This window comes from Paramisgurnus dabryanus, chromosome 13 (assembly GCF_030506205.2).
Source record: "Paramisgurnus dabryanus chromosome 13, PD_genome_1.1, whole genome shotgun sequence".
Taxonomy (NCBI): domain Eukaryota; kingdom Metazoa; phylum Chordata; class Actinopteri; order Cypriniformes; family Cobitidae; genus Paramisgurnus; species Paramisgurnus dabryanus.
The window spans coordinates 36,870,790-36,891,143 of record NC_133349.1 but is presented as its reverse complement, the minus strand read 5'-3'; the positions used below and the strand labels follow the sequence as shown (position 1 = coordinate 36,891,143).

The window sequence follows — 20,354 nt, the reverse complement described above, 5'->3', positions numbered from 1 at the left end:
ATTCATTCGGGATTTGTCTGCCAATAATTTTCTAGAATCTGTGCGTGCATTCACACACATGCCATAAAGATCCCGTTAAGACACGTGACATGTTTTAAGTCCTGCACTTGATAGTTTTTTTCTCCGCAGCGTCTGAAGTTTGCTCATTGTCTGTTATTTATCTCTCCAGAAACCATGCGCATGCATGCATTTTTGTTTATGATATGAAGTAGCGTGTGATGTACTGTACTAGTGATGGGCTGATGAATGATCTCAGCTTCACACACACGTCCTCACTATGACATGCCCCTTATGCAATTGTTTCTGCATCTTGTTCACACATTATGCTTTCTGGGTATCTTGCGGCAATGTTGCTAAGTCCTCTTCACGAGAGCAATCCCAGATCATTTATGGCACATGTTTGTGTTCACACTGAAGCCTCTCTGCCAATTTTACGGATATTTTCTGAGATCAAAATGCTGCGTGAATGAGGTTTAAGTAAGTATGAATTGATTGCAAAATGGGTCTGCATTAAAATTGTCGCCTTTAGGACTGTTTGTCTTTTCATACAGCACATACTGTTATATGCTGTGTGCCTTTAGTGTATAACCTAATATCAAACCACACTTGAAAGTGGCACAAGTCACCGTCCTATCCCATGCGTTTTACGTAACAGTGTACTTATGGTCTAGTCCATGTCTCACCATATATAACATCTTGTCTTTTGATGACGTCTTTGCGATGAGACTGCAGATAAGATGAGTCCACAGCTAGGCTCCAGGAGTCTGCCTCAAAATCTTTCCCATCCTTCTTCAACTCCTCCAGCATTGATGCGTAATACATCTCTCCTGTGAAGGTGAGAGCAAATCTCTTTTACAAACTGTATCCATTTCCTCAAATCATCTATCTTTGAAAGTATTCAATTGTACCTTCATCATAGAGGGACTCCATTGACATGGCTCTGTTTCTAAAGTTCAGAGAGTCTGTGGAGTGAGAGAGAATCCGCCGGAGTCCGAGAGGAGAGTCATCGTTCAGACTCCTAATACAAACGCATCACAAAAACAAAAATTAGCTTTGTTGACATGCAGTATATGATAGCATATGTAACGCCTTTTCAAGATCGCCTCAACAACCTTACAGCCATTGGTGAGGGCAGACATTTTAAACTGAATGGACCTCAGTGAAATAGGATGGACCTTAGAGGGATAGTTCACCCAAAAATAACAATTCTGTCAACATTTACTCACCCTCATGTTGTTGTTTTTTTATTTTGATGAACACAAAAGCAGATATTTTGATAAATGATGGTAAGCACAAACATTGAATTCTATCATGTTTTTTATTCCTACTATGGACGTCAATGGTTACAATAAGCTGTGTGTTTAACATCATTGATCCAAATATCTTCTTTCATGTTCCTTAAAAAAAAGACAATCATACATATATTTTGTGTTTCTTCTAACTGGGTGAGCCAGCCGTCAATCTCAAAATTGCTTACAACCCTCCGTACATAGGCCCTCCATTAGAGATGTGTAATGGCCGTTTCACACGGTACGCGGTAAGCGGCAAAATCGCTGCGCGGCTTCAGCTTTTCTCTTGTATTGGAAGCATTTTGTGCAGCATTTAGTGCAAATATGTTTATCTTCAACGGCGCCTGTCATGAAGTACCATGTCCGGAGAAGGAATAGGATTTTGGGTGCACGAGCAAGGCGTGTGGACCAACTCCGCTTCACCTCTGTAAACGCCCCCGTTTTGCCACTTTCCGCACGTCTCCTATTGAAAAAGAACTAAACATTCGCGGTTGCCGCGTACCGTGTGAAACGGCCTTTAGTGTTTATTGACTTGGTTCATTTCAAGTTCAATTTCTTTGTACAGCACTTTCCAAATGGTAAGGATGGACCAAAGTGCTGAGCAGAATAAAAGGATACATTAAACAACAAGATAAAAACAATAAAACAATGAATCAAATAAAAACAGCATTTAGGAATAAAGAAAACATAAAAAGAAGTAGCATATCCTAGATTTGAAATAAAATACAGTTATAAAAGGCGTCACATAAAAGAATGACTAGTTTCAGCTAAAGGCTTGAGCAGAGAGATACGTTTTTAAATGAGTTTTGAACTCTGATAAAGTGGAGGTAATTTGTTTCATAGCGTTGGGTCAGAAACCGCAAACGCTCTATTCTCTTGTTCATGTCTTTTATTTGGAAGTCATGTCATGCCACACTAGACAACATGTGCACATAAACCCAGCACACACAATAGAGTCTATGCTGCCCTACAAAGCCAAAGCTCAGTAACTATGCATTTGGTCAAAATTGAGTTAATGGTTAAAATGGGCTTTGTGAGATCTGTTGTGTCTTGTGACAAAGTCTCCTGGTTCAATTTGTCCCATTTCAGAGAAACGTGTGGGCCAAAATTGCAGTAACATATTTGACTGGCTGGTGTAAAAAACTTTAAGGGCTTTTTTTCTCAGTTTCAGTGTTTGCGTAGTTACTGCACTTAGCCTATAGGGCAGTTTGCTTTAGTGTAAGACAGGGTTCCTCAAATCTTACCCTGGAGCACTGCAGAGTTTAGCTCCAACCCTGATCAAACACACCTGAGCAAGCTAATCAAGGTCTTCATGATCACTAGAAAATAACAGGTGGGTCAGTTTGATTAGGGTTGAACCTGCTCTGGCCCTCCAGGGTAAGATTTGAGGAACCCTGGTGTAAGACATCCATACCCCGCTAAGTTATTTGTGGAAATGCTCTTGTTGAGGTACAGGGTGGAGCGTCCTTTACGGGAACCAAGTAGAGACTGTCTTAGTGTCTCTGACGGATAGATTGCTGAACTAGGCCTCTCCTTCATTATCGGGTCTGATGAAGAAAAACAACATTAATGAATAACAGTGTAACAATCCTTTACTTCTCATTATTCAGCAGATTCTGTTCATATCAAACTATAAAGGCTCCAGATCACAGGACAGAAGGTCAAGGGTCAATACATGCACTGGTAAGAGATACTGGTTTGTAAATGTTGTATTGAATTCATGACGGATTTGTTTATGGAAGAAAAAACAGGAAACTCATTTGAAGAAACTGGGACAGGAGAGAGACAGACACTCACTTTTGGTGCGGAGGGCCACGTTTGGCAAAGTTGCTGCGTTTCTGACCAGCGCCAGCCTCTGTTGCTACAATTTATACACAAGTTAAGATATGCATTTGATCTTTGAAATATTCACAAACATTTAACATATTTTGGATCTATGAGCTACACACGTATATATGTAAATATTAGAGAATTACCATAAAAGTACCGTATTTAAGTGATAGAGAACAAAATTATGACAAAAATCTGCCTGTTCCTTGCATGAAACTAATGTAAGAATTCAGAATACTGTGGGGTGGTTTGCATGTTGCGCTGCCTTAATTTAAAAACACCTTGCATTGACATCTGAACATATATCAGTGCCATCGTCTCAAGATACACATCAGTGATGTTTTTTTTTTGTTTGTAAAAACTACTTAAATGTCCTAATATAACTAAAGCCTAGTCCTGGATTAATCTAAACCCTGTCTGGGAAACCGCCCCTATATGAAAGGGTTTTTTATTACTTTGAAGCTTGACAGAGGTGGTCTTAATGAACTACATTAGAATTATTTTAACCATAGCACGAATGGATAACAACAACAGTTTTAGCTTTAGCTTATGAAGGCAATGAACATCTTCCTCATGAGTTACTGTTTTAGTTTATTGTTATTTATAAATCTGTTTTTTGGAACCATAAAACATTACCAATAAAACTAACTTTTGCTTTTCCATACATTTTAAAGTAAAACATCTGTAATACTTCATAAAAAACAAGCTGGTTTTGTCACCAGCTCAATGTTAAACCCTCAGTTGATTCTTACCTTCTGCTTCATTTTGGCACAGTTGGCCAGTGTGTCCCTGCAACGGTTGTGGATAGTCACATTGCAAGCTGGGAAAACAAAGGAAAATAAAATAACATCATTATTTTGCCTTTTATTGTGGCCAGCCTAAGGCACACCTGTGTAATAATCATGCCGCCTAATCAACATCTTGATATACCATACCTACGAGGTAGATGGATTATCTTAGCAAAAGAGAAGTGCTCACTTAGGCAGATTTATGAACATTTGAGAGAAATATTATTTTTGTGTACATAAGAAAAAGTCTTAGATCTTTAAGTTCAGCTCATGAAAAATGGAGGTAATTTTAGACCTTATTTATATTTGCCTGTACTTTTCTGCCCTGTATTTACTGAAAAGCTGCTTGATATGCAATACTGTGAAAAGTGCTACAGGTATAAATGTGAATTGAACATCTGAAGTCAGTTCATCACTCATGGGATTTCAATTTGTGTCATGCTAATTTTTAGCTTGAGTTGAATATTTTCAAATTGTGCGAAGATGCGTTTGGAGCGAATAGCTTGTTTTTTTGTGGCAATCGTGCTTCCCAGTTCTCCAGATTATGCTTCCCTTCATTCACCAGAAGACACATTCCAAGTATGCGTTACTATACACTGGACATAACGTCACTTTCACTTATTCTATTAAAGTGTTTATAAATCCCTGAAGTGCAAGCATTTTGTTGACTAAATTAATATAGCAGCCAGTTATTATGTTAATACTTGATTTTGCATTATGGTTGAAGTTAGAAACATGGTCTGTGCGTCTTTAAATAAACATAAAATACCATGTATTACACATTTGTTTTCTTGGCATGGTTAAGTTATTGTTGGTTGTGTCATAAGGGCTATGTTTTATTGTTTATCTGTTGAAACTATTGAGAAAACGAAACCAAAAATGCGGCTATCAACACACTGAATCCAAATTTGACAAAAAAGTGAAGTGAGGATGACCGTCTGGGGCGCGATGGGGGACATTTGCCTTGCTCAAGGGCACCTCAGTTCCAACCTGCCGGGCATTAGACCCGAACCAGCAACTCTCGGGTTACAAGCCCAACTTTCTAAACATTAGTCCAAGACACAAAAATAAACACAAACAAGCAAATCTTTCAGCACATTTGACCATCTGCAGTGCTAGCTGTTCTACAAACATTCACCCTTTTGTAAGTATGTTGATAATTAAGGAAAATCACCTGAATGCACTTAGCAACAGTGGTTCCCTTTCAGTCGGTCACTACGACGTCACGTCGTGACCGACGAATTGGGAACTCGCTTAGAGAGACCAATCTGCTTCGAATACTACTAAAACGCCAATGAACTTGGCATTGAGATATTTGCATAATGCTGGCGCCGCCCCGCCAGGTGCGTATATAAGCAGCAGGTGCAAATAGGGAAATTAGCTTTTTATCGCTTCGAAAGCCGGCAGTATCTGCTACTGAGAAGCTACTCTCTGCTCTGGTGGGAAACGATTGCTGAAGTTGGTTGGACAAGCAGTACCACAGCGGACGCCGCAGTTTTCCACTACTCTGCATCTTTTTTGTTTTGAGTTATTAGTGAGTGCGTTGCTGATCCCTGTGCGCATCATCAACTGAGCATCTAAGAGTGAATTTCCCTAAAAGAGTGATACGGAGAGCTTTGTGCCTTGTTAAAGGCAGCCACTCTCTCGTATATCCGGAGATCAGCGTCCTTTTCAGGATGGCTTTTCGTCCGTGTGTTCTTGGATGCGGCAAGTACATGGGTCCAAAGGACGGTCACGAGCGCTGTCTTTCATGCTTGGGCATCGAGCATGCGGAGGCTGCGTTCGCTGGGGGTGCATGTTCTCATTGCGAGGAGATGTCCCTGCTGGATTTACGCAGGCGGTTGTCGTTTCTACGGGAACGGCGTCCGCGTCCGGTGAGTTCTGACCGCCGCCACGGAGCGGCCGCGAAGCTCTCTAAGGACGATCTGCGTCTAACTGTGCTGAGCCGGTCGGGGGATTCGTCCTCCGGCTCTCAGCCTTCCCGTCCTCAGCCGGTAGAGGTGCCTATGGAGACTGCAGCCTCGTGTTCTACGAGCGCTGTAGAATCCGTTGCGCCTCCCTCTGGACCCGCTTCGACCGCAACACCCGAGGGTGGAGCCCCTCTTTCCGAAGCTGACTCCGACGTTCTTCCTCCCTCTGGTCGGGTCGTGACGCCGGAGTTTGACCCGGAGATGGTGGCTGTGCTCTCTCGAGCGGCGGAGACCGTAGGGTTGGAGTGGGTTAACCCCCCTCAGCCCGAACCGTCCCGCCTGGATGATTGGTTCTTCGGAGCTGCCCGGGCTTCACAGCCCTCTCCACCAGTACCTTTCTTCCCCGAGGTGCACGAGGAGCTGTCACGGACTTGGAAGTCGCCGTATTCTACCCGGTTACGGCCGATTCAGCCCTCCCCCCTCACCTCCCTCACCAACGGAGCCGCTAAGGGTTATACGGGGATCCCCCCTGTGGAGCGGGGCGTCGCGATGCAGCTGTGTCCGACCACCGCTGCCTCCTGGAAGGACCGCCCAACCCTTCCCTCTCGGGCTTGTAGACAGTCGTCCGGTTTAACGGGCGCTGCCCATCAGGCTTGTGGAGAGGCGGCTTCGGCTCTGCATGCAATGGCTTTGCTGCAGGTCCATCAAGCGAAGGCCTTACGAGATCTGCATGAGGGAGGACACGACTCACCCGTCTTCTCGGAGCTGCGGGCTGCCACTGATTTGGCTCTCCGCGCTACGAAGGTGACGGCGCAGGCGATTGGTCGTGCGATGTCTACACTCGTGGTCCAAGAACGCCACCTATGGTTGTGTCTGGCTGACATGACGGAAGCGGACAAGAACAAGTTCCTGGACGCTCCAGTGTCACAGACTGGCCTATTCGGCGAGTCGGTGGAGTCTTTTGCGCAGCAATTCACCGCCGCTCAGAAGCAGACTGAAGCGATCTCCAAGATCATGCCCCGGCGCAAGAGGCCTGCCTCTCGTCCACCAGCACCGGCTGCCCAGTCTGCTCCTCGCCGAGGGCGCCCTGTGGCGGCTGCCTCCGCCCCCCCCCCCTAGGAAATCATCCAGACAACGGAGGGGGAACAGCCGTCGACAGCCCGCCCCGCCCGCTCAACCCGCTTCCCGTGGTCGCAGACGGGGATCTAAGCGGCCCTGAGACGGGCGACCTGGATTCGGATGGGATCACTCTTCGGGAGACGGTGAACGCACCGCTCCTTCCCCCGGAGGAGGGCCGGGTGGAAAATCTTTGGTTTCGTTTTGTTTCTGTTCCGCCGGCTTCTCAGCCGGCACCCACAAAACCACAAAAAGAGTGCATTCCTATTCCTTCTCCAGGTCTCCAGAGGATCGAGAGAGATGTGAGCGGGCATTCATCTGCTCATCCTCCCTCTCCTCCATCGCCAGCGGGGGTTCTGAGGAGTCCGAGCTCTCCACTGCGGAGACCGGACCACCAGCTCCCTCAGCGGTCTCAGGTCAGTGTCACAACACGCACACACACTGTAGCTGCGTGCGCTCTTACGGCGCGCGCACCGGCAGTCTCACCTGTTCCGCTCGTCTGCCCCACCGCGAGCTCTCCGGTTGTGCCGTTAATTCCCCTCGCACGGTCTCTGGAAGCTTGGCTTCAGCTTACCAGCCCGTCCCGATGGGTATTACGCACGATCCGCCTCGGTTACGAAATTCAATTCAACCGGCACACACCCAAATTCTCGGGCATTCGTTTCACTACAGTGAAAGCGTCCGATGCACATGTACTGCGTGCAGAACTCGATGTCCTCCTGGCGAAGGACGCGATCGAACCGGTCCCTCCAACCGAGATGAGCTCAGGGTTTTACAGCCCGTATTTCATAGTTCCAAAGAAGGGCGGTGGGTTACGGCCGATCTTGGATTTGCGCGTTCTGAACCGATCTCTCCAAAGAGGATCCTTCAGAATGATAACGCCGAAACTGATATTTCAGTCAATACGGCCCCAGGATTGGTTTGCAGCAATAGATCTGAAAGACCATTCTCCCTCGCCACAGACCGTTTCTGCGCTTTGCGTTCGAGGGGCGGGCATACCAATACAAAGTACTACCGTTCGGGCTGTCTCTCTCTCCCCGTGTATTCACGAAAGTAGTGGAAGCGGCGTTAAAGCCCCTGAGAGAGAGCGGTGTTCGCATTTTGGCTTACCTCGACGATTGGCTTATAATAGCGCATTCTCGGCGGACGCTTTGCGAGCACAGAGACTTAACGCTTCGGCATCTCGCCCGTCTGGGTCTTCGGGTCAACTGGGAAAAGAGCAAACTTTGTCCCACGCAGAGGATCTCTTTTCTCGGGATGGAACTGGACTCGATCGATTTATCGGCACGTTTAACAGAAGCGCGCGTCCAATCAATTCTGACTTGCCTTGGTTCTTTCCGAGGGAAGAACGCGGTCCCTCTGAAACAATTTCAGAAGCTCCTGGGAAATATGGCAGCAGCCGCGGCCGTGACACCGCTCGGGCTGCTCCATATGAGACCGCTTCAGCGTTGGCTTCACGATCGAGTCCCGAGGAGAGCGTGGCGCGCCGGCATTCACCGTGTAACCATTACACCTGCGTGTCGTCTAACATTCACCCCGTGGTTAGACCCTGCGTTTCTGAGAGCAGGGGTTTCCATGAGACAGATTTATTGGCATGCTGTTGTACACACAGATGCATCCAACACGGGGTGGGGAGCCACGTACAACGGGCTTGCAGCTTCGGGGGTGTGGACAGCACCCCAGCTGCACTGGCATATCAATTGCCGCGAGTTGTGGGCTGTATATCTGGGACTCGTACGCTTTGCTACGGAGCTGCGAGGGAAGGATGTACTAGTACGCACCGACAACACTGCGACCGTTGCGTATATCAACCGTCAAGGCGGTTTGCGCTCTCGTCACATGTCGCATCTCGCCCGTCATCTCCTCCTTTGGAGTCAGAAGCATCTGAGGTCCCTTCGTGCCATTCACATTCCGGGTTCACTCAATACAGCGGCAGACGCGCTTTCCCGAGCTGCGCGCCCCGGAGAATGGCGACTCCACCCCCAGACGGTACAGCTAATTTGGAGGAAGTTCGGTCGTGCGCAGATAGATCTATTTGCGTCCCCGGACGATACCCACTGTCGCCTGTTTTATTCACTAACCGAGGGCAGCCTCGGCGTGGATGCGCTGACACACAGCTGGCCGCGGGGGATGCGCAAATACGCGTTTCCACCAGTGAGTTTAATCGCACAGACGCTGTGCAAAGTCAGGCAGGACGAGGAGAGCCTTCTACTGGTCGCTCCTTACTGGACGACCAGGAATTGGTTTCCAGAACTAATGCTCCTCGCGACAGCCCCTCCCTGGCGGATTCCCCTGAGGAAGGACCTTCTTTCTCAAGGAGGGGGCACATTATGGCACCCGCGCCCCGACCTGTGGGATCTCCACGTATGGTCGTTGAGCGCGCACAAGGTTTAGGTGATTTATCGCAAGCGATATCTAACACCATCGCCGCGGCTCGAGCTCCGTCCACAAGACGGGCTTACGCGCTTAAATGGAACCTTTTCGTCGATTGGTGCTCTTCGCAACGCGAGGACCCCCGAGAATGCCCCATTAATATTGTGCTTTCATACCTTCAACGCCGGTTAGATGGTAGGCTGTCACCCTCCACCATTAAAGTTGATATCGCTGCTATTTCTGCTCATCACTCACTTATTAATGGCAGATCAGTCGGCCAGCACGACTTAGTTATTAGGTTTTTAAGAGGCGCTCGTAGGCTAAACCCCTCGCGCCCTCCCTCTATTCCTCCTTGGGACCTGTCCATGGTGCTGAAAGCCCTGCGGGAGAACCCATTCGAGCCTTTGCAGTCTGCGAGTCTGAAGTTTTTATCAATGAAAACTCTGACCCTACTCGCATTGGCCTCTGTTAAGAGGGTAGGTGACCTTCATGCATTCTCTATCGACGATTCGTGCCTTCAGTTTGGCCCTGCTGTCTCGAGTGTTACATTGAGACCCAGACCAGGCTACGTGCCCAAAGTTCCCACCACTCCCTTCAGAGATCAAGTGGTGAGCTTGCAAGCTTTGCCCGCGGAGGCGGCAGACCCGACCATGGCTTTATTATGCCCCGTACGAGCGCTACGCATCTACGTGGATCGCACACAAAGCCTTAGGACCTCAGATCAGCTCTTTGTTTGTTACGGTGGTCAGCAGAGAGGGAAAGCTGTCACTAAGCAGAGGATGTCTCATTGGATAGTCGATACTATCGCCCTTGCTTATAATCTGCAGGGCATTCCTTGTCCATTTAATCTGAGAGCGCACTCCACACGGAGTGTTGCCTCATCTTGGGCACTCGCTCGTGGTTCCTCGCTAACAGACATCTGCAGAGCTGCTGGTTGGGCGACACCTAATATGTTCACTAGATTTTACAGTGTTCGTGTCGAGCCTGTCTCCTCTCGTGTTCTTTCCTCGTTAGGGGAAGCACAGAGAACAGGCTCGCAGGTCGGCTTGCAGCCTCCGACTGACGCTACACAATAACTGTCAGTATGGAAGGCCTTCAGGACAAAAATGCGTAGTACTTGTTTTGTCTCCTCCGCTGCCTTGGCAGCCTGATGTTGCGGAGCATCCGCTGCCAGCCTCTCACTAGCTGCATCCTCGCGAACCTATGTGTTTGGCTCGGGCATCCACATTGCGTCCCATCGGGTTCCTTTGTGAGTATTTTTCCGTGGGGTTAATCCTACTAGCCCACGTTTCCCTCAGCAGAGCACTGCTTTGCTTACACAGCCACGGCTGTCATTTATATCTCAACTACGGTTGACTTTCGCCCACCAATAGCCCTTAACAGGGCGGTGGCTTCCGCAGCGTCCCTATACCGCTCAGATAGGGCGCTTCCCAGTCGCTGGCACTACTGTGGGGTTAAAGGAACATCTAGTGCCCGGCCTTCTGCCTTAAAACCTAATTCTCCTTATCCTTAAGTGGAACCGGAGGGCTTTACGCAGACACTGGAAGAGGTCAGCCCTCAGTGGCGTTTTGGTAGGGATTCCCAATTCGTCGGTCACGACGTGACGTCGTAGTGACCGACTGAAAGGGAACGTCTCGGTTACGTATGTAACCCTCGTTCCCTGAAGGAGGGAATGGAGACGTCACGTCCCGTCGCCACAGGGCTGCTCCCTGCTGTTTATCGGCCGGTCACACTTTCCGGCTTTCTCAGCGAAAAAGAAGCTAATTTCCCTATTTGCACCTGCTGCTTATATACGCACCTGGCGGGGCGGCGCCAGCATTATGCAAATATCTCAATGCCAAGTTCATTGGCGTTTTAGTAGTATTCGAAGCAGATTGGTCTCTCTAAGCGAGTTCCCAATTCGTCGGTCACGACGTGACGTCTCCGTTCCCTCCTTCAGGGAACGAGGGTTACATACGTAACCGAGACGATCTCAACTGGCATACAAGTAAGTCCAGAATGAGTCTATACAGAGTGCAGTGTTTCTGTGCAGTAGCAGAAATGACCTTAAAAAAATTGTGGTTCTTAGCTTCAGCTTAAGAAAAGATTTATGGTACAGTTATTGTCAGATTAATTGTTGGTCATAAATATGTTGTTTCATTGTGATTTTAGCATGCAATTTTAGAGATAGTTGCCTTTTCACATTCAACTAGATATGACTTTAGTCTTGCATGACTGAAATAACTTCCCAGAGGCATTACAAGCATGGCCATTAAGTAGCACGACTTCCCTAAAGGGACTTTGCTAATATGGCTTTATTTTTATGCTTCCATATTGTTTCCTTAACATACAGTTATTCCATACTTTTTCTTCTGCCTTATTTGGAAAAAGTGCCATTAATCAATTAATAAATTTGTTTAAAGTTTTAAAAAGCTACAATGTCCAGTAGGCTTGTTGCGATAGTCTGTATAACTGGTGATATAGGGGGTTCAGCCTCTCACCGGTTAGATCACTTGCCAATCGCGTCACCGTCTTCCACCATTGTTTTGATTTTTTTCTTGTAATTAAATCATTTCTTTTAGTTAGAGAGAGCAAACACTAACAACTGAATGGGTGAATTCAGCGGAGCTGAACGCGCGTCAAGTCACAGTACAGCAAGTGTCAGATTTCATTTATTACTTTCAGAGTGTGAAGGGCAAGCTGACAGACCAGATGGTGGCAGAAGCAGTGCGCTTAGTCATTTTTGTTATAATTTACATATATTGTCGTGTTTCTGTCAGCCCTATATGTATTTTCCTTTGTTTCATGTGACAGGATCATGGCAGCCCTTATTATGTTGTCTTGTTTAGTGTGGCGCTCTCCTGTCTTAAAGGGGTCATAGTGTGAAAATCTGACTTTTTCATGTTTAAATGCTATAATTCGGTTCCCAGTGCTTCTATCAACCTAGAAAATGTAATAAAGATCAACCCAGTAACTTCGTTTGGGTCAGATTTTGCCTGTTTTGTGAGGTAGGTAGCAAGGCGAATTACAGTAATACCGCCCCCTTATCTGCAATATCCAACCACAGCACTGCCATAGTGCAGAGAAAGAGAGAAAGAAAAAAGTACTTGACAGCACAATTGATTTTCAATTACAACCATCATTGTGATCAGTGTTTGCACTTCATCCGCTCATTTGCATTTTAAACAACACACAAAAAATGGGCACACTTTTGCTCAGGCATACAAATTAGCAATTTGAACATGCTATAATAAATTAGCTGTGGAGTATTTTGAGCTAAAACTTCACATACGCACTCTGGGGACACAAAAGATTTCTTCACCTGTGTGTCCTCGTTGCTCGTTCCCTAATTTACTTCTCCCCTATTTAATGCCCTTGTGTCTACTGTCTTGTGCTGGATCGTTGTTCATTTTACGATGATGTTGTGTGTTCTTGTTTTGTCTAGTCCTGCCCTGCTAAGTGTCACGTTATGTTATTCATTTGGATTATTGTCATTGTTTGCCCCCTTGAGGGTGTTTCTTTTATAATAAAAGTTTTTTTGTTCAAAAACTGTCTGCAATTGGGTTCTGTCCTTCCCCACACATGACATATATAATGTTTAATATAAGTGAGATTGTTTTGTTGTTTTTTCATTAAGAATAATAATAAACCCTTTATTCAAGCAGCACTTTAACTATAGAAAGAGACGGATTCTGTTACTCAGCCTGGGACTGGCAGATTTCCGACACAAGCACTTAATTAAAACAGCTGTTGCACTCGCATTTCACGTGGATTCATAAGCCATCCGCAAGCACTGCATTTAAACTATTGCCTCTAATTCAAAAGTGAAAGTAAAATGCGCACGCCTGCATGTGCATTTATAAGCTCCTCCCTCCCGGTGATACAGTTATTCCTGGTTTGTCAAGCACTGATTAAACGGTGGAAAAATTATATCACCGCAACAACCCAGCAATTATAGACAACCACATATTTACAAAGTGCTGCAGAAAAGTATAAATATAATATATACATATATAAAATGTGAAAGGAAATGATATGACACCTTGTTTAAAGTGTAAAAGAAAATGCTAACAAAAACAAATCTTCCTGTAGTACCAACCCAGTCTCACCCCATGTCGTCAATATTTGACGACACTTGACCATTCGTCATATGTTGACGCGAAGGGTATACCTTTCGCGTCATTTTTTGACGAACTGGGGACTTCAATACTATTACGTCCGTTGCATTCTCTTTCCTATTTTCTTACCATTTCCGCGTCGGTTTAGGGTTAGATTTACATAATGACATCCCTACCCAAACCTAACTCTAACCCCAACGCCAGGTGACAACTGTTTCATTTCGCGTACCTAACTCTAACCCCAACGCCAGGTGACAACTGTTTAATTTCGCGTAGACTGTTTAATTTTGCGTAATCTAACCCTGAACTGACGCGAAAATGGTAAGAAAATAGGAAAGAGAATGCAACGGACGTAATAGTATTGAAGTCCCCAGTTCGTCAAAAAATGACGCGAAAGGTATACCCTTCGCGTCAACATATGACGAATGGTCAAGTGTCGTCAAATATTGACGACATGGGGTGAGACTGTGTTAGTAGTACTCCCTTTTATTCATGAGTGTATGAGTTATGTAGTGTTTGTGTTCATTACTCACTGGGACAGCTGAGGGCCTCTTTTGCAGTAATGCTCTTGTTGCAGGCAGAGCAAAGTGTGGTAGCAGACACGCTGAGGGAAGTGAACAGGTGACCATTGCTGTAACGCGCCTCACGCTCTTTTGTCTCTTTCTCCCGAGCCTTCATCCGCTCCTTCTCTTTGTTCTGCACCCAGATAAGAAACAAAAACACAATTGCTTTAAGCTTAATACCAGTAAGAAAAGTAAGAAAAAACTTTTGAGTTTTCAACATTTTTGGCAACTACACATTAAAGTGGGTGGTGCTGTAAACATATGTTGATTGCATTTAATGAGTAATCGATCTCCTTAGGCAAGTAAAACCCTCAAAGCTCCAAACCCTTTCATTTGTCCGATAAGCAAAAAAACCATTCTTCCACCATTCCCAAAATAAATCTAATCTATTTGTGTGTATTTCTTAGGGCCCAAGCGAATAGCTGCGCCCAATGTGAAGTCCCTTTATATGGAAGTTTTGTGTTTACATAAGGTAAAGTATAAAATCCCACATTGCATTTGAGGGTCCATGTAAATGTGGTCACTGTTAAGCCTATTCGGACGGCATTAGTTTTACAGGGGTAGATGGCGTAATGTAATTTTACCACAGGACGTCTGTAATATTAATGGTCAATTCGGACGGGATTAGAAATCTCAGTAAAACATTTAAAAGTGGGAGGGGTAACTCGTTTGTGCAGCGCGTCACGTCTCATCATCACGTGCACATTACCTTGCTTCCTGATATCAGATGTGCAAACATGACACAGACGAGGAAAACGCAAAACACTGTATTTTATTTCAGTTTTTTAACATTGTGAAAAGTGTAGAAAGAGTATCAAACTCTATTGAATAAAATCATATATGTATATTATGTATATTAATGATAGACAGTGCAGGTCTGTAGATTATAAATAGGTCTAAATATTTTCAATGTAACCAATTATTATAACTGTCTATGTAGCTTTCTTCAGTGTCTATTATATAAAGCAGAAGCAGTAAAAGTCCCTTTCTCTTTCTGTTCCTCTTTTGCAGATTAAAAGAGCTTAATCCACTCATTATTTTTAGATTCAGAAGTCTACTTGTAAAGTCACCCGTCACCGGGACACCATTACAGCTTTGCATTTTTATATGTTGAGTCAGCTTACATAAAAAAGCCTGTTTGAGCTCTTTCACGCTTGAAACTGCACATGTTCTTTAGTGCATTAGCGCTGATAGACTCTGATCATGATCGATTCGGGTTTTGCACACAATGTTAATCAGACCCGGGACCTGAATTAATTCAACTGTAAAAGACTGACCATTTAAAATATAGACCCGGAATCGTACGGGTCCCGGGCCGTATAGCTTTTCCATTGAATTTCCATTGAAAATGAACCACCACAAACAGATGTTTGCACATTGAGTTTATCACTACCTCTGTCTCACATGTTTCTGTACAAACACGCATTGCGTCAGTCAATGTGCTGCCACAAACTGCAAGGAAAACACTGTTATAATTATAATAAATGTAACCAGTAATATTCTCAACCTGTAGATGTTTTTCATCACTAAAAGGGAGTTTGGGAACTTACAACAAAGCACAGATGACAACAGGTTTACTTGAGACAGTGCTAGCTAGCATGATGGTAAAGCTAATTTTGTGTTTAGCATTGATGCTAGAAGTGCCAATTCTTTCAGACCAATCAGTGATCTACTGTTTTCACGTCACATTTCAGTATCAGCTCAACTTGCTTGGAACCCCAAATGAGGTGGTACTAAAAAAAAGTATTGGGTACTACATACTGTACCCAGTGGAAAAAACCCCAAAAGTTAGCTGACCTGATCCGACCCAATGCATAGGTTACTATGCAATGAAAAAGAAACAATTGATCAAGTGCAAAATGTCAAACAAGGCTCAGCACAAATAATTTTTTATACTGGTCCGGTCGGGTGGATCCAATGAAGGGTTATGGGTAGGGTGGCCATTCGTGCCAGTTCCGCCGGACACGTCCCAAACATGTTTTTGGGTTCGTTCTCCGGAAGTCGTGTTGCTCGGTCGCATACGTCATCACATTTCAGTTAAAATACATTAGAAAATTAAGATTTATTTCTTTTAAGACATACAATCATTGTAGTTTCATTCTTACCTTGAAATGTAACGGTTGCTTTTCTGAAATTAAACCTGAAATATTAAACCTTGATGACGTATGCGGTCGACCAACGCGACTTCCGGAGAACGAACCCGAAAACATGTTCGGGACGTGTCCAGCGGAACTGGCACGAATGGCCACCCTAGTTATTGGCAACTCTTTTAGACACTGTGCATGCTATGTGCTGTCGGCATTTCTCATGAGCTTCGAGGTTTTGTTTATGGCACTTGCTTGTTCCAACAAAAAAAAGCCTCCCGACTCTGCTTTACCAGGAAACTAACGGCAAGTAAATATTTGCTTCAGTGATGTTAAATAATCATGTTTTCCTTTGGCCTCATAATCAAAGGGCGTGGCGCTGCCGCCATCTTAATGTTTCTTTGCTCTACCTGCTGACGTAACACGCAACAGTGTCCACAACAGCCAATAATGTAAGAGAAACCTCATGACATTACTGCAAAGTTAACGTTCGCAAAGCTTAAGAAGTCCTGATGGTAACATTGCATAGGATTACATACAGAAAAACAGCCACAGGCAAAAAATATATTTTAGTCAGGCCAGTGACAATACTGTTAACTGGCCCGAGCGTCTCTTACGCTGGCCCCGGGGGATCGGGCAGTCCTTTATGTTAAGAGGTGTCAAATGAGATCATACAAACATAACATCATTTACTGTCAGACAGTAAGGCGGAGCTGGCAGAGTGGAGGCAGAGCTAAAAAGACGACACCACACCGCTAATCTCTAAAATGATAACAAAAGACTTCTAAGTCTAAGGGTGTACTCGCACTATCCAAACCAAACCACGCTCGGGCGCGTTTGACCCCCAAAGCCTGGTTCGTTTGACTAGTGTGATCGCTCTGTACCGTGCCCGGGTGTGGATTGGTTAATCGTGCCCCGGCCGGGTTGCAGAGGTGGTCTGGAGTGCGGTTCAAAAAGTGAAGATGTCAGTTGCGTGACCACTCACCTTCATCTGCCTCCGTAAAAACCTTTTGATGCGCAGCAGGGTTACGTGAATGTCTGAGCTGCACACGTAACAGATCAACTAAACAATATGATGAAGTGTAAGAGGGCTGTCTGTAATCGCGCACCAAACAACTCTGAATATAAAACACAGACTTATCATTACGATGGGCTCCAGTGTTAAGAGAGCGCTTTACTTCCTGCTTTTTTCAAAACAATTGCATCTTAATGACGAAAGCGCACCCGGGCTCGGATCGATAAAAGTACAGTGTGAGTGCGTGCATCTGGGGAAGTAGTGAGGGGTGACAATCGCACTGGGGCATGGTTTGGTTTGGATAATGTGAGTGCGCCCTAAGGGCAGTCGTGGCATGTCCATATTAAATTACACATTTTTGGTTACCACACTTGACAATCGTGTAATTTTTACTTCACAAGAACATTATAGACTGAAAACTCTTTTCAATATTATTAATGCTACTACCAACACTTGTGTTTGCTGATGTATCTTCTTGTGTCTTTGTGAAGAAACAGTCCTACAACAAGTCCTCAAAATAGAATCCCTGAAATTTTTCAATCTGGGTTTTAAAAACGTTGCTCTACTGAGACTGTATTGTTGAAGGTTCTTAATAATGTAGTAATAACTTGTGATTCTGGTCAGGGTTTCTCCTTGCTTGAAACGATGTGGAGGTAGTGCTAACCCGATGCACAGAATCTAAGCACACACTCCTCCATCTCTGTCAGGCCATGCACCTACCTTCAGCTTTAAAGTGTACCCTCAGGTTTAAGATATTAGACAAAAATCTGGGTTTTATTACCAAATGTTGATTACAAAAACTACTTGGCTTACTAGTCAAGCTCCCTAATAGACAAGTTGGACAGTGGATGACTAATTGACCATTCCGAACCACCACTTAACTTCATCTCTGGTGGAAGAACATACAGCCGTAAACAGGCGAATCCTTCATGAGAGCCTGTGGTAGTCATTCAGGTTTGCATATATAGCTCATGCAAAGATCAAATTTGAATTTTTTTTGAAAATCTCATATAACCTGAAACTCACTGCAGTCTAGGGGTGGGCAATACAGCCTCAAAATTATATCATGATATTTTAAGATTTTTTGCGGTAATGATATTTATGAAGGTATAAAAAAATATGTAACAGGAAGGGCAATTTCCATCCAATGAGCTGTCATTGATGACAGACTATCTAATTTGAAGTTTAAATCCATTGTCATAAGGTGGCAGAAGCAGCATTAAAGTGCAATAGTAGTGACACGTTAACGCAGCATGAATCAAATGTACACAAAGTGCAACTAGAGATGAAATGGTATATATATTTTACATCACTATGACACTACCACAGATTTTCAGTCATTTTCACAGATCACAGTAACTCAAGTCCTTAGCTAAAAATTAAAAATTTTAATTTTAAAAGTATTTTACATGTACGTGCACTTTTGTTTGCATAAACATCAACTAAATAACATTAACATTAATCATGGCACATTTGGGGTCTTAAGATAAATGTTAATCCAGTTCAGATAAAACAGTGAATAAATCAGATTTTGATATAAACACAGGAGAAATCAGCAAGTCATCTGTCTGTGACTATGGTCTGTATGTTGTGAGAAAAAGGATGTACTTTAGGACCCAGTTGCCTCACGGCAGTCGCTGAAGAAACAAACAGGGTAAAACGGAGCTTTAAACTCAAGGGGTGCACGATTCGGAGAAAAAAATCTAATTGCAATTTTTCTGATCAAAATTGCGATTCGTGATTTTAAGTGCGATTCATTAGTATATAATAAAAAAGCTACATCCAGGTTTGTTGTGGTGGTTTTAATAGCACCAAAGAAAGATGCTGTGCTACTGTTTATTTAAAGCCTCTTAAACATTGTACCAAGGTGTCTGCAGGACTTTGCTCTTCTGCAGACACACTTTTTTTTTTAAATCTAAGAACATTAGGAAAATACAGTTTAACAAAAATGTATTGAAAGTTTTATTTAAAATAATATATAGGCCAATGTATTTTGGCTGTCACTACAACAATGCTTCTGACAAGCAAATGTTCAGTTTTTTCTTTTAATCATAAGACTATACTCATCTTGTTTTACTTTTCAGGCATCTGTAATAAATGTAAATATATTAGTTATTAGAATCTATGATTTAACATAAGCAAAAAATACAAATAAAACACTGCACAGTCCTCACTGTAGGATTTTAAATGTGGAGCTGCAGAAGCTTGTTCACTTAAGAGTAAGGAGTGATTTAAATATTTGGTGTGTAATAAACATTTCTGACACAGAAAGCACCAGGTTACTGTCTGTCACTTTAAGACACAAGACAGCTTTAAAACTGCTCTGCTTTAATATACTGATAAACATCCAGCTGTTTATGTTCAATTAGACAAGAAAGAAACTTACGTTTAGTGATCAAGCGTGTGCTGACTGCTCTCTGTGTGCGCGCTTCATGAACCCTCGTGCCTGTAAATATACTTTCAAAGCGGTGTGGATGTGCGCGTGCAAGAAACTACTGTACCTCTTTCGTCTGCTGTGTCCCGGGCTTTAATGAAACCTCATAGTCTGATGAGGCGCTTGTCATTGTTTGCGATGCATGACGAGAAATGGACGTATATACACATTTCTTTAAGTCCAACATTACACAAAAGGGAAATGTTTTCGCGCATTTCTGTCCTTTCATTTGCCGGTTAATGAGTTAAAATGGGTTTTAAAAATGTCTGAATCCAAAATCTGCCAACTTCCATGACATTCCGTGTTGTGCAGTTAATTCCATTTGTATGCTTGGATTTCGCGATTCTGTCTGTGTTTTCCGCATTGCGGAAATCATATGGCCGTACACTTTGTTGGGGAGTTGAGCTGCTGCTCGCACATTGGCGTTATCTGACTTTGTTCAGTCTGACACCTCAGTGTTAATGCCCTCTATTGGTTAAACCGCATCAAACGTAAAATGCGCATGAAGCGAACTGTCAAAAATTGTGTACTAGATGATTGTTATATTTGATAGTTCTGAATCGAAATAATCGCAGCTTTTGCGATTCGAAAATCGCACCCATCCAAATCGCGATTTCGATTTTAAAACGATTAATCGTGCAGCCCTACTCATCAGATCACATAATTTAATGGAAAATGAATAGAAAAGATGGATCTGTCTAATTAAATATTAAGTAAACGTGCGTCAGTACAACTAGAATGTGAAAATTTGATTTAATTTAGGCATGGGCCGGTTACTGGTTTCAAGGTATACCGAGGTTTTAAATAGTCAAGTTTCAAAACCACAAAAATTTTCTGTGATACCATTTTCAAGGT

General features: G+C 44.0%; 1 protein-coding gene across 1 annotated transcript in view; it reads right to left on the bottom strand.

Annotated features, from left to right (window-relative positions):
• arhgef2b (rho/rac guanine nucleotide exchange factor (GEF) 2b) overlaps window positions 1-20,354 on the bottom strand; it is a 52,698-nt gene that overhangs the window by 11,983 nt on the left and 20,361 nt on the right. The window contains exons 2-7 of the mRNA XM_065243062.2: window positions 13,937-14,099; window positions 3,872-3,939; window positions 3,087-3,150; window positions 2,704-2,836; window positions 909-1,018; window positions 684-827 (exon numbers count right to left, since the gene is read on the bottom strand). Coding sequence (XP_065099134.1) covers window positions 684-827; window positions 909-1,018; window positions 2,704-2,836; window positions 3,087-3,150; window positions 3,872-3,939; window positions 13,937-14,099 — 682 coding nt within the window. The remainder of the gene's footprint in view (window positions 1-683; window positions 828-908; window positions 1,019-2,703; window positions 2,837-3,086; window positions 3,151-3,871; window positions 3,940-13,936; window positions 14,100-20,354) is intronic.